The sequence below is a fragment of the Apium graveolens genome, chromosome 5, assembly GCF_009905375.1.
Source record: "Apium graveolens cultivar Ventura chromosome 5, ASM990537v1, whole genome shotgun sequence".
NCBI classification, from domain to species: Eukaryota; Viridiplantae; Streptophyta; class Magnoliopsida; order Apiales; family Apiaceae; genus Apium; species Apium graveolens.
The window spans coordinates 221,531,137-221,547,176 of NC_133651.1; the positions used below are offsets into that span (position 1 = coordinate 221,531,137).

Sequence of the window (16,040 nt, forward strand, 5' to 3'; positions counted from 1 at the left end):
GTTCGTCTTATCAAGATTCAACCCCAGCTTCGATGCTCCCATCTCGACCCGGATCCACTTTTAATACCGAAGAAGGTATTTTTAATTTTTAAATGCTTTGTACTTTTAGTAATTTTAGTAATTTAATTTTATGTAAAATTATTTTTGTAAAATAAGTATTTCTGTTAGTAAAATTCATTTTGTAAATTTTAGAAATTTGTTTTGTAAAATTATTTTTGTTAGAAATATTCATTTTGTAAATTTTAAAAATTCGTTAGATTCTATTTATAATTCATTTTGTAAATTTGTTAGTAAAATTCGTTTTGTAAATTTTAAAAATTCGTTTTGTAAAAATTTTAGTAATTCGTTAGATTGTATTTCGTAAATTTCTGTTAACTAATTTTATTCATTTTGTAAATTTGTGCAGGTGCTACGAGTTCGAGACAATCATCACATGTGTGGACATATTTTTCGAAAGAAGATTTGCCGGATAATCCGAATAGATTTAAAGTTCATTGTTTGATTTGTGTACAAAGTGGTAGACCACATCCACCATTTAATTACGCTAGAGGGACCGACACGAGAATACTAAGTCGGCACTTGGAGAATATTCACTCTATTACGAAGGCGAGTCACGAAAGAGGAGAAGCACGAAGAGGTCCACAACAAACACAACCCGGTGGTTTTTATGACATCAACGGGAGGTGGAGGTATGCCTTTTTTCCTATAGTAGATATATGACGATAATAAGTTTTGCTACTTATGTTACACTAGACGAGTTACCATTTTCTCACGGTGAGAGTGATAATTTAGAGTACATGATGAAAACTACGATAAATCCGGCAATTAGAAAAATTCCTAGGAACACACTAAAACGAGACATAATAACTCAATATCATTGCTTAACAAGGTATTCACATTTTCTTAGATAATGCTGCTAATAATAACAAATGTATTAATTATATTAGGACCGAAATTCCTATAGTTTTAGATGGAGTATTTTTACACATTAGATGTTGTACTCGCATAATAAACTTAACGGCTCAAAAAGAAATTTCACAAATAACTAATTTATTAGAACCTATTAGGAATGTAATTAAGTATCTATGTTTGGCGGGTAAATATAGGTCTAAGTATAAGAAATTGTGTAAAGAAAATGGACTAAGGCCGAAAAAATGGGGTATCGATTGTGCTACAAGATGGAGTTCGACTTATAAACCACTGTTGAAGCAATTAAATATAAGCCCTTTATTACCACCTTATATAACGATGATTCAATTCATCAATACGAAGGAGGAATTCTTACCGAGCATGATTGGGAATTAACATCTACAGTACATGACATACTATACTGTTTTGCGCATGCTACTAAAGTTTTTTCTTATGTTTATGAACCAAATGTACACCATTGTATCATTGAGTGTGTTAGTATTGTTACTACTTTAAAGGAATACGAAGAACATGATAATTTTAGTGATGTTATTAAGGATATGAAAATTAAATGGATAAAATACTTTACCGAATTTTCTTATATTTATGGTATTTCACGTCTTCTTAATCCCGATTTTAGAAAGGAAGGTTTAGAAAACATGTCAGAACATTATTATGCGGTGTTAGGAATTTTATATGATCATGTTTTATACGTAAATAATTGTTTAAATTTGTTGTTGCGTCTTATAGAAATGTATGCTCCAAAAAGTTAAAGTACTGTACCACCGAAGAGTAGTGGTACTTCTAGTAGGTTTAGTAGTACTATTTCATCTATACTAACTAAAAAATAAAAATGTAGAATTTCCACTTCATCTCCCGTACCTGCTTCTGCCACTAGTATGATTAACGATTTTTTTCCATATAATTATGAGTTAAATGATGATTTTGATATACTAACATAGTGGAAGAATCATGAGTTACAATTTCTGATTGTAGCAAAAATTGCAAAGAATATTTTAGTTATCCCGACTTCTACAATTGCACCCGAGTCCGCTTTTAGTTCAGGTAGAAGAGTGTTATAAGAAGAGATCGAGTTTTGCGCCAGACGTTCTAAAAATTTTAGTTTGCAAAAAAAATTGGGATCAAGCCGAAAAGAGACCACAAGGAAGGAAAGAAGATTCCGACGATGAAGACGAACCATGGATGATAATGGATAGTTCATCCGAATCGGGAACCTCAACTAGTGAACAACTCTAAAACAAAATAGTTAATGTAATTTTTATTAATATTTTTTTGTTTTCTTAATTTGTAATTTTTTAATATTTGATACAGTTTGTTCCGTTTTTTCAAAGAGGATTCCACTTATATCATTTGTAATATTTTTAAATTAATAAAATTTATATGAGGTGTCGTCCTCTTTCAACCAAAAAAATTAAAATAATAAAATTATTATTTAACCAAATAAGAAAATCGAAGTAATTATGAAATATGATATATATTATTTAACGGAAAGATTAAAAAAAACAAAGTAAGAAACAACTACTGTAACTTAATTATTTGCTATGTACCTACACAGCTACACTACTCCTGCCACTTGACTGCATTAAAAATATAATAATAGTTATAATATATTATATCAAAGTAATAATTGGCAGAATGGAGAATGGCGGTGCAAAGCACGCACAGAGGCACGCGGGTTAACCAAACAACCCCGCACGACCCGTTATTCTCTTGTTCCCGTTACGATTTCGGTTTCTACGGTTCAAGTCCGACCCGAACCCGAGCCTGGTTTTCAACAAACTGGTTCAGTGTTAGCACTTCGAGTGCCCAACCCGTGTACGGCCCGGCCTGGCATACAGAGACCGCACAAGTAGCCAGATCCCGTCATGAACTTATCCACATGGGACCCAGCTAAGCATGGCATGGGCCATGGCCATCGCCCATCGATGCGTATCAAGTGGATTGTGTTAATCATACGTGACAATATGACATACACTCAAATGTCGTGTGTTGGCTAATAATTTCGGTAAGGTGAGCCCATAATTGGACGCGGGTGTTTACAACAAGGCAAACGTGTTTTCTGTTTTAATTTTGTCAGCGGGGACTGCTAGTCTTAAGCTCTCAGGTCACTGCAAATCAGAATTTCATTTCACTTAGCATTACGCCGAAAATCTCACGTATCTTTCGTGGTGCACAGGTTTGTGTTTCGTAGTTATTAGCGGTAAATAATTTAGTCAAAAAGTTAATAAAATTAGGCTCTTTTTTCCTACCACCGTAGGTTAAATAATGTAATTAAATATTTAATCTGTTTCATTTTATTGATCACTTTTTTTTTCTAAACATGTTATTGCTTTCAAAAAGAGTTCAACTCATATTCAAATAAGCTCACAAAACATAATTTTTTTATAATTTTTTTGTCAAAAATTTGTAACTCAATTTATACACGTTACATCTTCCTTTAATTTACAAAATAAATGAAATGTATAAGTTTTTTTTTGACTGAGAAATGTATAAGCTGATATACATATATTATCACATGCTAACTTTATATTGGTGTAAGTCTTGTACAGCTAAGCCTACGTGCTCGAGAATAAGGAAAAAATTATTTTAACGAATTTATTATTTTAATGATTGTAAGCTAATATACATTTCTTCACTATATTGGGACCGGAAAAAAATATTATTTTAAAAATTTTATTATTTTATTAATTACAAATTACTTAATATGTGATAGCCTACAACCAATCACTCCATGTTAAGTTGGACGGAGTATGTATTATGTGCAAGTGCAATGTCTTCGATTGACTTGATACATTTCCAAATTGTCATGATCCAAAATTTAAATATAGGACTACCCACCAGCTGTCTTTTTCTTTAACTAGCCAAATTTGACTATCCCCACCAACAAAGATTCAAATCTTGATCTTTGGCATGCTTAGTCAATATGTGTGTCTATTTATTAATATTGATTAAAGATGCGCATTTTGCATGCTAATAAACAATTACCCTGGAAGTTCCCTCCAAGTCTTATACAATTAAAATAATATTCAGATACGTTAGCCATAAAACACCTCGAGCTCTATATAAGATTTCACTTCACACTCAACAGCAACATTCACACTTCACCATACCATCTTCTTTTTCTTCATCATCTGAAATATCTAGTAATGGAATTCCCTTCCCCCTTCTCTGTCTTATCTTTTCTGATTGCTGTCCTGTTTTTCGTCTCTTTATTAAAAAAGTCGAATCGAAAATCGAAATCGAATCTTCCTCCAGGACCATGGAAACTACCAGTTATAGGAAATATCCACCAAGTTGCTGGAAAAATTCCGCATCTTGCTCTTCGAGAATTGGCAGAAAAAAGTGGACCTCTCATGCACCTACAGCTGGGTGAAATTTCGGCAGTTGTTATTTCGAATCCAAGAGTTGCGAAAGAAGTACTGAAAACGAATGATCTTGCATGCGCCGATAGGCCTGAATTGATTCTAGGCACTATTATTTTGGCGAATTGTCGTGACATTGTCTTGGCTCTGTATGGTGATTACTGGAGACAAATGCGAAAAATTTGTACATTGGAACTTTTAAGTACCAACAAAGTAAAGTCTTTTCGTTCTATTCGGCAGGATGAGACATGGCAGCTCCATCAATCCGTCAAATCGTCCTCAGAATCACCAGTTAATGTTAGTGACCTGGTTTCGAAATTGGCCAATGCCATAACGTGTAGGTCTACAATTGGAGAGAAGTGCAAGTACCAAGATGAGCTTGTAGAATGTGTTGAAGAGATAGCACATTTGGGTTCCGGGTTTTTCATGGCTGATATGTTTCGTTCTGTAAAATTTCTTCCTCTTATTACTGGGATGAAGCCTGCTTTGAAGAGGATAAGGCGAAAGCTTGATGTTATCTTTGATAGCATTATTAAGGAGCATGAACAAAAGTTGAGTAACAGGAAAGAAGGATCTGAAGTTGTTGCTGAAGAGGAAGATTTGGTGGATGTTCTTTTGAGAATTAATCAGAGCCAGCGCCTCGAATTTCCCATTTCATCTGGTGACATTCAAGGCCTTGTTTTAGTAAGTTTACGCTACCTTACTTTCATCCTAAATTGTTCCAATTTACATCTTTAGATTATATGTCATTTATTAATGTATTAACATTTTAATCTAATTGCAGGATATGTTTACGGCTGGAACCGACACATCTTCAGCAGTACTTGAATGGACAATGTCCGAATTGATGAGAAACCCGAAGGTAATGAAGAAGTTGCAAGCGGAAGTGAGACAAGTAGGGAATGGAAAAGAAAGAATAGAAGAAACAGATATACCAAGAATGAGTTACTTAAAACTTGTGGTCAAAGAGGCATTACGTTTACATGCACCAGTTCCATTGTTGCTGCCAAGAGAATGTCGAAAAGAGTGTGAGATTGATGGATACACTATTCCTGTAGGAACCAAGGTCATCGTAAATGCGTGGGCAATCGGAAGAGATCCCGAATATTGGGCTGATGCTGAAAGTTTTATACCGGAGAGATTCGAGAATAGTTCAGTAGATTATTGCGGGGCTAATTACGAGTTCATTCCGTTTGGCGCTGGTCGGAGAATGTGTGCTGGAATCTCGTTCGGGGTAGCTACTGTAGAGCTTCCGCTAGCTCAATTAGTTTATTCTTTCGATTGGAAGCTGCCGAATGATATGAAGCCGGAAGATTTAGACATGGATGAGACGAATGCAGCTACTAGCAAGAGAAAGAATAACCTTTTTCTAATTGCCACTGATTATCCATTTGAATCTGTGAATTAACAAAGTTTCTTAAAAATGTCATACAGTCACGTCAGGAAATAAATTATACTAGCAGACAGCTACCTCTAGATTATTGATGTAAAATTTCCATTGTAATATTCAGATTTGATTTGCCAGTGTACCGTGATTATGAAGTTTCGGCAAGCAAGGATAAGTAGCACGGAAATGCCCGTAATAATAAACCTCCGGCTAATTGTCTGGATCCACAGTAACCATCTTTTGTCTTCTTTACTTGCTTTTCCATAACATTTTTACTGTAATAAGCCTAAAGGGCATGCGTGTCTTTAACTAATTTAGTCTTGAACAGAGCGGACAATCGGTTCGTGTCGTGTACTTTCGTGTCGTGTACTTTCGTGTCGTGTATTTTCGTGTCGTGTAATTTCGTGTTTCGTGTACGTAAACATGAAACTCATATCCGACCCGAAATGATTTCGTGTACCCATATGTGAAACTAATATCCGATTCGAATCGTGCCGTGTACTTTCAGTATACTTTTCGTATATATTAAAGAAAATATTAATAAAATATATACATATAATATATAAAAAAAATCTACATTAATGTATAATTTAATGAAATATGGAGAGTGTATATATAAATATATATATATTTTTACATAGTATTCTATAAAAAATTGTAAATATTTATATTATATACATAAATATATGCATGTGTTATATATATTAATTTATAAATATATTTATCTCGTGTAATTTCGTGTACTTTCGTGTGCCTAAATTGAAACCCATATCTGACACTAAATCTATCTTGTAATTTCGTGTTCGTGTACATTCGTGTTTCGCGTACTAAAAATTAAAACTCATATCCGTATTTTTCGTGTCGTTTCGTGTCGTGTACCAAATTGCCCGCTCTAGTTGTAACGCCCCCAAATCCGGGTTCAGGAACCTGGGTCGTCACGCAATCCTTCAAGTGTAACCTGCATTAACTCGATAATCCAATAATTCCATATCACAGACCCCCAATCTCGCACACTCACAAGTTATAGCCTTAGAAACGACGTACAACAAGTATCATCTGTTATTAAAATTCAAATGTACTTTACAGGATCTCAAACAATTATTCATAACCTCTACTTGAAGTTACAATAATTACGATTGATATCTTATACCTATCTGATACTCTGGCACACCTGAGACAAAGCTGCCATGGATTCTCCCCATGACTGCAAGCGACTAAGTCCCACATCGGCATACTGGTTATCTGTTGTGGTGTATCATTTAAAAGAAAACAAGTGTGAGCTATAATGCCCAGCATAATAATGTATAGTGTGAAAAATGACTGTATTATAAACTCATGTAAAACATCATATATGATAATTACGTTTTATTCAAAAATAGTTTTCCTTGGTGACACACACCTTCTCATGAAAACAATTCTTTAGTGGATTTTATTATCCTGCGAATACATTAATGGTAAACCCAGCACCTAGGCTTGGGTTACGGTATTGCATCACAATTCCAATTGGAAGAATAGGACATTCGCTGGAACCACCGCATACGATGATCAGTCGTACTACGATAAAAGTAACATTTTCTACATGTAGATGGACGGTTTCCTTTTATTATCGGTTATCACCCCGGCCACATTCGGGCCTTTTCTGTGTCCGTCCCTCTCAGGTACACACTTCGCGTCTATCTCTCTCAAGACACGATTTTACGTCCCTCTCAGGTACGCATACTCCACATGTTCATCAGTATATAAAATACTTTCTCATGTGGTAGTAAATTGGTAGTCTCCCCAGTCCACGAAGTACTGGAGTCTACCCCTCCTTGTCCTTGTAAGAATCCCATCATATATATGGAACTCATATTATTCCCCAAGCATAGTGCTTGTTGATAGGTACACTTGGATATGTACGTATATATATGTACTTCCGAGAATTTTCGGAGGAAGTACTAAGGATGTGAGTTGACCGTTGTCAACAGATAATTAGATAAGGGGGAGTTTCTTTTGAAGCTATATTCAAAATATTTAAAATAAGTCGAGATAATATTCTTCGACATTCTGAAATTTATTCGAATGATTCTCCGAAAATCAGAAAGTATTTTAATTCCGGTTCTATGATTTTTAAATCATAGATAAACCAATTAAATAACAAATGCTTAATAATCAGATATTAATCGTTGAATAATTAAATCTCGAATAATTATTTTTTTAAAAGAATATTTGAAATAATATTCCTCAACTAATTTATGTTTAAGTAATATAACAATCTTTAATATTTAATCGAGTCTGAAATAAATATTCACTGGAGAATACTTCTCCCATAATAAATGAATAGTAAATAGATATTTATTATTCGAACGATAAAGTATAGTTGAGGGAATACGATCTTTGAAAATCGTTTTAATAAAAGTTCGAGGTGTTTAGTATTTTGTAAGTGGACGTTGTGTCATTTTAAAATGCTACTATGTACTTTTAATCGTCCTATAATATCACCGGGACGATTTCCGGGTTTATCGACTATTGGTCTTACGACTTATACATTACGCTATATTATAGCGTTAATATTACAATTAAAACACCTCCGGAATACTTCCAGTTTTCATCAAATTTTACTGACCGATACTCGGTCTAAAATATATACACGCCACGCTACTCGCTAGCATTAACGTTCTCAATCATAAACTCCTCCGAGATACCTCCGGGTTTTTATAAGCTTACACCGACCGACTCTCGGTCTAAATATAACATTTCGAACTCGGTATGAACATATACCAGAAATTATTAACAATTGAGTAATGTAAAACCTCTCAAACTTCGTAAAACGGTTTAAAGCAATCTCATGCATATATCACAGTTTTGTAAAATATTCACAACACAACAGTTCTTAAAAGGTAGGGTTGGAAAACTTGCCTGGGTATCTTGAGGTGGAGTATGCTCTAGGTTCCGCTCGGAAATCTATAATCATAACACAAGTCGCTTTGTTAGGTCCCGTTCTAATTTACGGCTATCCGCACTCATGCGCTAATCATTATGTACCTTCTCAACTTATATTACCCTTATTATTTCTTTAAGTCCTTATTCACATTATGGTCACTTCCTTTTTCAAAGTATCTTAAGTCCATTTTCATTTTCGTCGTCGGCTCCGCTTATGGATTCTACGGTTTCTAATCGCGCGGTCTCGGCTCCGATATTTTTATAAAATTGAAAAAGCATTATTTTCGCTTGAAATCTTTATGGACATTAGGAAACTCAATTTACTACTCTCTGTAAAATTTTCGTGATTTATGAATATTTTTAAGTTGATCCTTTATATTTTCAAAGTTCATAATTCGTAGCAGTTTTTGTCGCGTAAATCACTTTTAGTAAAACGGCCATAACTTTTGATCCGTAAATCGGAATCAAGCGATTCAAGAGCCTAAACAATCCTTGTAACATTTTATATCATAATAAAGGGTTATTTTTGAAGAAACTATAGTTTACATCTTCGGGACTTTCTGCAGAAACTTAAAGTTACGTTTTGTTCGTTTTAACGAGATTACGTTTACGATCGGAGTTTCGTTTACGCCTTAGATCTTTGTACTACCACCACCAATCAACATATCATCATCAAAATACTAAATCCTCTCAAGAACATCATGTTTTTGAGGCAACAACAATCAACCTTAAATCTACTTAGCTAAACATCAAGATTTCAACAATACCACCACTAAAACTAGGTTTACAACTACATACTAAAAGGATCTTGAAATTGAATCTTAAATAGAGTTGGGTCAAAGATTTTTACATTTATTGAGATCTTGAAATGTGTTCTTGATGATGGTGAAGTCTTGAGAGTGCTTAGTATAGTTTTTGGAACCTAAATCCACCATTGAAATCAAGAAACCAAAGAAGAGTTACTATTCACACTATTCATTATCAACTTTCTTGATTTTATTTCACCCATCAAACCTTGATAAAAAGATCTAAAAGATTTATCTTACCTTATTTTGGTTGATAGAAAGCTTGAGAATTAATGGGAGGATTTATCCATGGCTAGAGCTTGAAGTTTTAGTTTTGATTTCTTGGTTTTAAGAAGAAGGGCCTAATGGGAGGTTTTTGGGGAGAGAAGGAGAGTTTTTATGCTTGCTTCTTGGTTGCTTCTTGGAAATAATGCAAGTGGTATCTTGTATTGATTTTTATTCTCTAGTTTATATCCTAGGATTTGATTTATGATGGCAAATCTTAGACAAAAACTAGCCAGCCTTTGGTAGATTACAAGCTAAGCCACTTTTTAGCTCTCTAGCTCACTATTTGGTAGCCTTGGTTGATCATCCTACACCTTAGCTCACTATTTGATAAATTAACCATGGTTACTTTCCTACCATGGTTAGTTAGTGCGTTACGTTTATTTAATCGTTTACGCGTTCGCTCGGTCGCTTAAACGTTTTCATAATACTTCCTCGCAAATGGTTCGCGACGTAAATCCTTTCATATTTATTCCTCATGTTTTGAAGTATCGTCCTTGGAAATAAATCCGTAGGGTTTTAAATTCATAATTATATTGAGATCCTCGTAATCCTTGATGATTCATAATTATGGTCATTTTTCAAAGTTCATTTTCTTTGAAAACTAACATCGTTTACATACACTCATTTGGTACGTATAATCATAATATCAACTCGGAATCTTAAATCAAAAACTCGTATATGGTGTGGTCGCAAAAGTTTTTATTAAACTGCAAGGTTACTATTCATAAGGTCTTTTACCGATGTCAAAAATTTGGGTTTTTACACTAGTCTTGAAGACTAAGTAACATATACTAAAATATCATCCTTTAGTGGTGATATAAGACCGGAAGGATAGAAGGTTATTCAATAGAGTTTTTAGATCTAATCTTGAGACTGTCTTTTGTGCCCTACAATTCTAGTGTTTTTTGTTCTTTATTTTGCTATTATTCTCATAAAAGTATTATGGTATCATAGTTGTTGGTGAAGAATAGTATGTGAAGAGTGAATTGCTTGAGCTGTATCTCTTTGTGCGTGTGGTGTTTTCCAGTGTTTCTTGTCTAAAACTCAAAGTTGTATCCTTGTGTTGCAGTTTTGTTTAAAAGAACACCGTGTTGTTATAGTGTGCAGTCATGGCAACTAGGAGTAAGTTTTCGTTCTCAGATATGCATAATTCATTTTTCTATATCCCTCTGTTAACCCTTTGTCGATTAGTGTCACAAAGCTTCAAGGCTTTGGTGATTATAAATCATGGAAGCTGTTAGCCGCTAAACACGCGCTAATAATACACGCAAGTATACGAGTTCACAAGTAGTATATAATATTTTCTAGTTCATTCCCACAGAGACTGTATTGGTTAACTATCTAATTTATGCACTTAAGCAATAATGTATGGTTATCGCTCAATGCTAAGACAAATAACAAGTTGAGATTGTTTATAACTAAGAATTACGCTAATAATTATAACTACGAGAATAAGATTGATTGAATTGATATATATGACACACATGAGATTCTAACTTCATTAAATACTTCATTCAATAGCTTTATTATTCTTAACCTTAGCATGCAATGGTGATGACACTAATCAGATAACACGAAACTGATAAACGTCAACTTTCGTTGCACGAGTACCATTCTACCAGACATCCACAAAAGAGATAAAAGTTGAATAGGCACCAATTATATTGAGACCCTATATGTCTATAGAATTTGACAACATAACGGTTTAAGCACAAGTTATCTATTTTGATTACATAGGGCAAGTAAGATGCTTGAAATTACCTACGAATCATGCATAATAAATACATGAACCTATGCTAGCATGGCAAGTTCTAAAACCTTAAATTCACTTTCGCTTCATTAAGAATTAACACACTAACTTATAAGTTCGCGACGCTCATAAGACGAATACGCACAACCAATGCTAGGATATCATACAATCACCACATACTAAGGCATCAAACAATTTAACTAAAGAAATCCATAAATAAATCCGCTAGAACCCCACGATAACGATTAGCCCATAATCGGACTCATCATCAACGCGGGTTCCGATGAAAACATGATATGGCAAACGTAGTCTTTATACGAATAAATAAAACCAAGTACAAACAAGAGTATAGGTTCAGCAAAACAAGAAACCAACATCCAAATTACAAATCAAAACAAAGATTCACAAGCATAAACTAGATCGTCTTCTCCTTTGTTGAATTGTGCTAAAGGTCTCTTGTCGTCTTCTCCTTGCGCTGTGGTCCGTCTCTGACTTGATATATAATGAAAAATGACCTAAATTTATTTATATAGCAGCCCTCAACAATCTGGAAGCCTTCCCTTTTAGAATTATAGTTGAAACAGGATTCTGAAATTCGGCCTCGGCGCGGGCGCGCGCTATGACAGCGTGGGCGCGCCATCCTTCTGGGAGAAACTCAGATTTCTTCTTAAATCTTGCTGCTTCGAGCCGGCTTTCCACAAGCTGTTATTCCAACACCACCTGGACACCAAATTAGCACCAAAACAATGCTAATTCACCTGATTACCTGAATAGTGCCTGAAATGTAAAAATACTAGAAAACACATTAAAACACATAACAACTTGAGTACAAATGCATCAATTCAAAGCTTATTAGAGCATAATAAAGTGTCATAAATGCCACTCAACATACCCCCAAACTTGAATCGATGCTTGTCGTCAATCATAAACAGACTCAACGAACGAGAAACAAAAATGCATGAATGCAACTATATGAATGCAACGATCCCCAATAGAATAACTCAACCAACCAACAAGAAACATATCAACAAATGCAGGTATTCGCATGAAGATCAATCAAATCATACAAATCAAATTACAAACTAGAGACGTGCGTGTTTGAAGATGCTTGCGGATATACTATCGCAACTAGATCAATAATCATGACTCGCTACTCATCAAGGAAATCGCAAGGTTATAAATAAAATAAAAAGCTAGACTAAAAATAACTTATAACACTTCAATTCTTATATTGGAGTTTTATATAAATTCATGCTTTTATTCACAACAAAACAACACAAGTATGCTTATTTGATCGTGCAATGAGTTAGGTCCATAAAAGACTTATACAATAGCACCCATGTAGCGAGCGTTAGGTTAGCGGATCCCAAACCATAAAAGCCTTATGTCACTAGGCACAAAGTCCCCTAAAAACTTAATAACCCAGGTACTAAAGAGCCCACTCGTGATCAATTATGCATAACACTTACTCTTTTTTTTTAGCAATTTCTGAATGAGTGCATTTCGCTCCATCTCATTCAACCCTAGATTACTCATTAAAATATGAGCCGGCTACTAGCCATTTGACACCTAGCCACACAACTAGCAATGAAATCCAATTTCTCTAATTTTTAAATATCCATGTTTTTTATTATTAAGAGAATACCCTAAATTCTAAATATAAACCGATTAAACCTCGACAAATCAAATAAACCATGATCATGATCTAGCACTCTAGCAACCTATAAGACTTAGTGAAATACAAGTGTCTCTAGCATGCAAATCAACATCACTAAATACGACATCACTACACTAGTATCAATATCACAAGTCAATCGGGAAAATTATCTAAGGGATCATGTTAAAATGCAAATGCATGAAACTACATGAACAAATGATCATAAAACTACCAAAATAAAAAAAAACTACATGGCAAAATATGCAAACTATATGAACTAAACTATCATGAACATACAACTATATGAGACTCACACAAACATATTCCTTCAACTACCACCCCCAAACTTAAAATTTTCACTGTCCTCAGTGAAGGTAATAGTAAGGAATCAGGCATACCTACTCTGAATCAGAATCCTCACCCTCAAGGGGTGGAGTGTCAGGTGTGTCAAGAGGCGGATACACGGAATCCTCACCAAAAACTGGCCATTGAATGTCAACTCCGGTGGCTCTAAATATAGTCCCAAGTGACTGGGTGAGATCCTGTGCAAAACGACTATGAATGTCGTGCATCGCATCCATCCTCCTCGCAAGACGCCTATACTGCGTCGAGCTCAAACCAGCTCCCATGTCTGCTCCTGCTGCCTCCTGTTGCTGCTGCGATGGTCCTCCTTCATCTCCTAACTGAGATCTCCATGCAGTTCTGCTCTCCTGACCAGCAGCGGGCCTCCCACTAGGTAGGTGGTCAAAAGAATACCCAGGCCCCTTCAGATCGTGCTTGCCTCCATCCCATTCCTGCATCTTAGCCAAAGTAGTGTTATCGATCGCTGCACTCAGAATCTGCAACTGCTCATGTGCGGGACAATGCACACCAACTGCCACGCATAACTTTGTCACCACGGACGCATACAGAATAGACCCCGTAGTGCTCCCCTTCAAGAACCTCAGAATCCCTTGGTATATCACCATCCCCAAATCTATTTAATCACCCTGCAGAATGCCCCATAGTAGACGTGCACGTTCTACAGTAACCTCATGCACATGCGAAGATGGCATGATATTAGCACATATAAAAGCGTTTCATGCACGGGAAAACATGTTCATGCCGGACGCCGGGAACATAGAATACTTGGCGACTGTGCTCCTCTTGATCTTTCAATGTGTGTCGGGTCGGCACAGAGTAGCAACAATAAGATCCAGATCAAAATCCTCTGGAGTCTTATCGTTCCAAGTATCCTGCCGTACCTTCCTCGAGGGCTGCTCAATCACAGTCCTGATAGCCTCTACACTATAATCCACCGTCCGCCCTCGCACCATAGTGAAGCCATTCTTCTCGGCCTTGACATTCGCATAGAACTCGCGAACCACAATCATAGGCACAGTAGCTGGTGCCTCACAAAAACGAATCCATCCCATCTCCAAGATCATCTCCAAAAGCTTACCATCGTTCCAAGATGGTAGAAAACCTCTCTCCTTAGCAATAGGCTTTGCGAGAAGCCTTGTGTACTCCTCCTCAGCCTCGGGAGTAGAAAACCCGGGCCTCACACCACTCGAAGTTGAAGAATCGGTGGCGCTGCTCGACTTGAATTCTTTGTCTCTTGGGTGCCATGAAAATTGATTAGAGAGAATAAGAGTTGTGTTTGAGAGATAATTTGTGTTTGAGAGTTTGTGAATTTGTGAAGAAGTTTGTGTATGGGGTGTATGTATATATAGGTGGTGAAAGAGAATTAGATATAGAATAGAAGTGAGATTTGATTATGAAAATAATGGTAGTAATGAGGTTGATTTATTGAGGGAATTATGGGATGTGGGGGAGTAAATTCGGTTGGGAATTAATTTTGGGACAAAATTCCCGTTTTCCCCCCTTTAACTGCCTTTTATTTTTTTCCTGAGTCGGGACACGGCGAGGGCGCGCGCTGGGACAGCGCGGGCGCGCGCTACTTCTGCCAAATCGGCACGGTCGCGCGCTGTAACAGCGCGGGCGCGCGGTGTTTCTTTGTAAATGGCGCGGGCGCGCTCTGGGACAGCGCGGGCGCGCTAGGCTTCTGTAGTCAGACCTGAATTTTTCCATTTTTTTGATTTTTTTTTGTGATTTTCTCTTTTCTTCTTGCTTCCTCTACTTACTAATGTACAACAAACTTGGGTTGCCTCCCAAGAAGCGCTTCTTTTACGTCGCTAGCTCGACGTAGAATCTCGAGATCAAGTAGACAATAAGACGGCACTAACCACCTCGCGGTTTGCCGTGTCACCATAATAATGCTTCAACCGTTTACCATTTACCTTAAATACTTGGCCCAAATCATTCTCAAAAATTTCCACCGCTCCATGTGGAAACACAGTTTTGATTATGAAGGGCCCTGACCATCTTGACTTCAACTTTCCAGGAAAAAGATGGAGATGAGAGTTGAATAAAAGAACTTGTTGCCCTGACACAAATTTCTTGAGCACTAGACCCCGATCGTGCCACCTCTTGACTTTCTCCTTATACATCTTGTTGTTCTCATAAGTTTGAAGTCGAAACTCGTCATGTTCATTCAACTAAAGCATCCTCTTCTTTCCAGCCACATCCAAGTCCAGATTCAATTTCTTCAAAGCCCAATATGCTTTATGCTCGAGCTTCACAGGCAAATGACACCCCTTACCATAAACCAACTGAAATAGTGACATTCCCAATGGAGTCTTATATGTTATTCTATACGCCCAAACAGCTTCATCAAGCTTCAAAGACCAATCATTCCTTGATGGACATACCACTTTCTCCAAAATGCGCTTGATCTCTCTGTTAGATACCTCAGCCTGACCATTTGTCTGAGAATGATAAGCCGTAGTGATGCGATGATTCACATTATACCTTTTCATCATGGCAGTGAACTTGCAAAATTGCAAAAATACGACCCCTCATCACTGATTATGACTCTTGGAGTTCCAAACTTTATGAATATCTGCTTGTGCAGAAAATT

General features: G+C 36.2%; 1 protein-coding gene across 1 annotated transcript; it reads left to right on the forward strand.

The window, feature by feature from the left end:
• The first annotated feature begins 3,929 nt into the window (after positions 1 to 3,929).
• On the forward strand, positions 3,930 to 5,915 carry LOC141724860 (cytochrome P450 CYP71D312-like). The gene is made up of 2 exons (XM_074527144.1): positions 3,930 to 4,976; positions 5,077 to 5,915. Exons 1-2 carry the CDS (start codon positions 4,077 to 4,079, stop codon positions 5,698 to 5,700), a joined length of 1,524 nt encoding a protein of 507 aa, XP_074383245.1. The 5' UTR covers positions 3,930 to 4,076; the 3' UTR covers positions 5,701 to 5,915.
• The last annotated feature ends 10,125 nt before the right edge of the window (positions 5,916 to 16,040 follow it).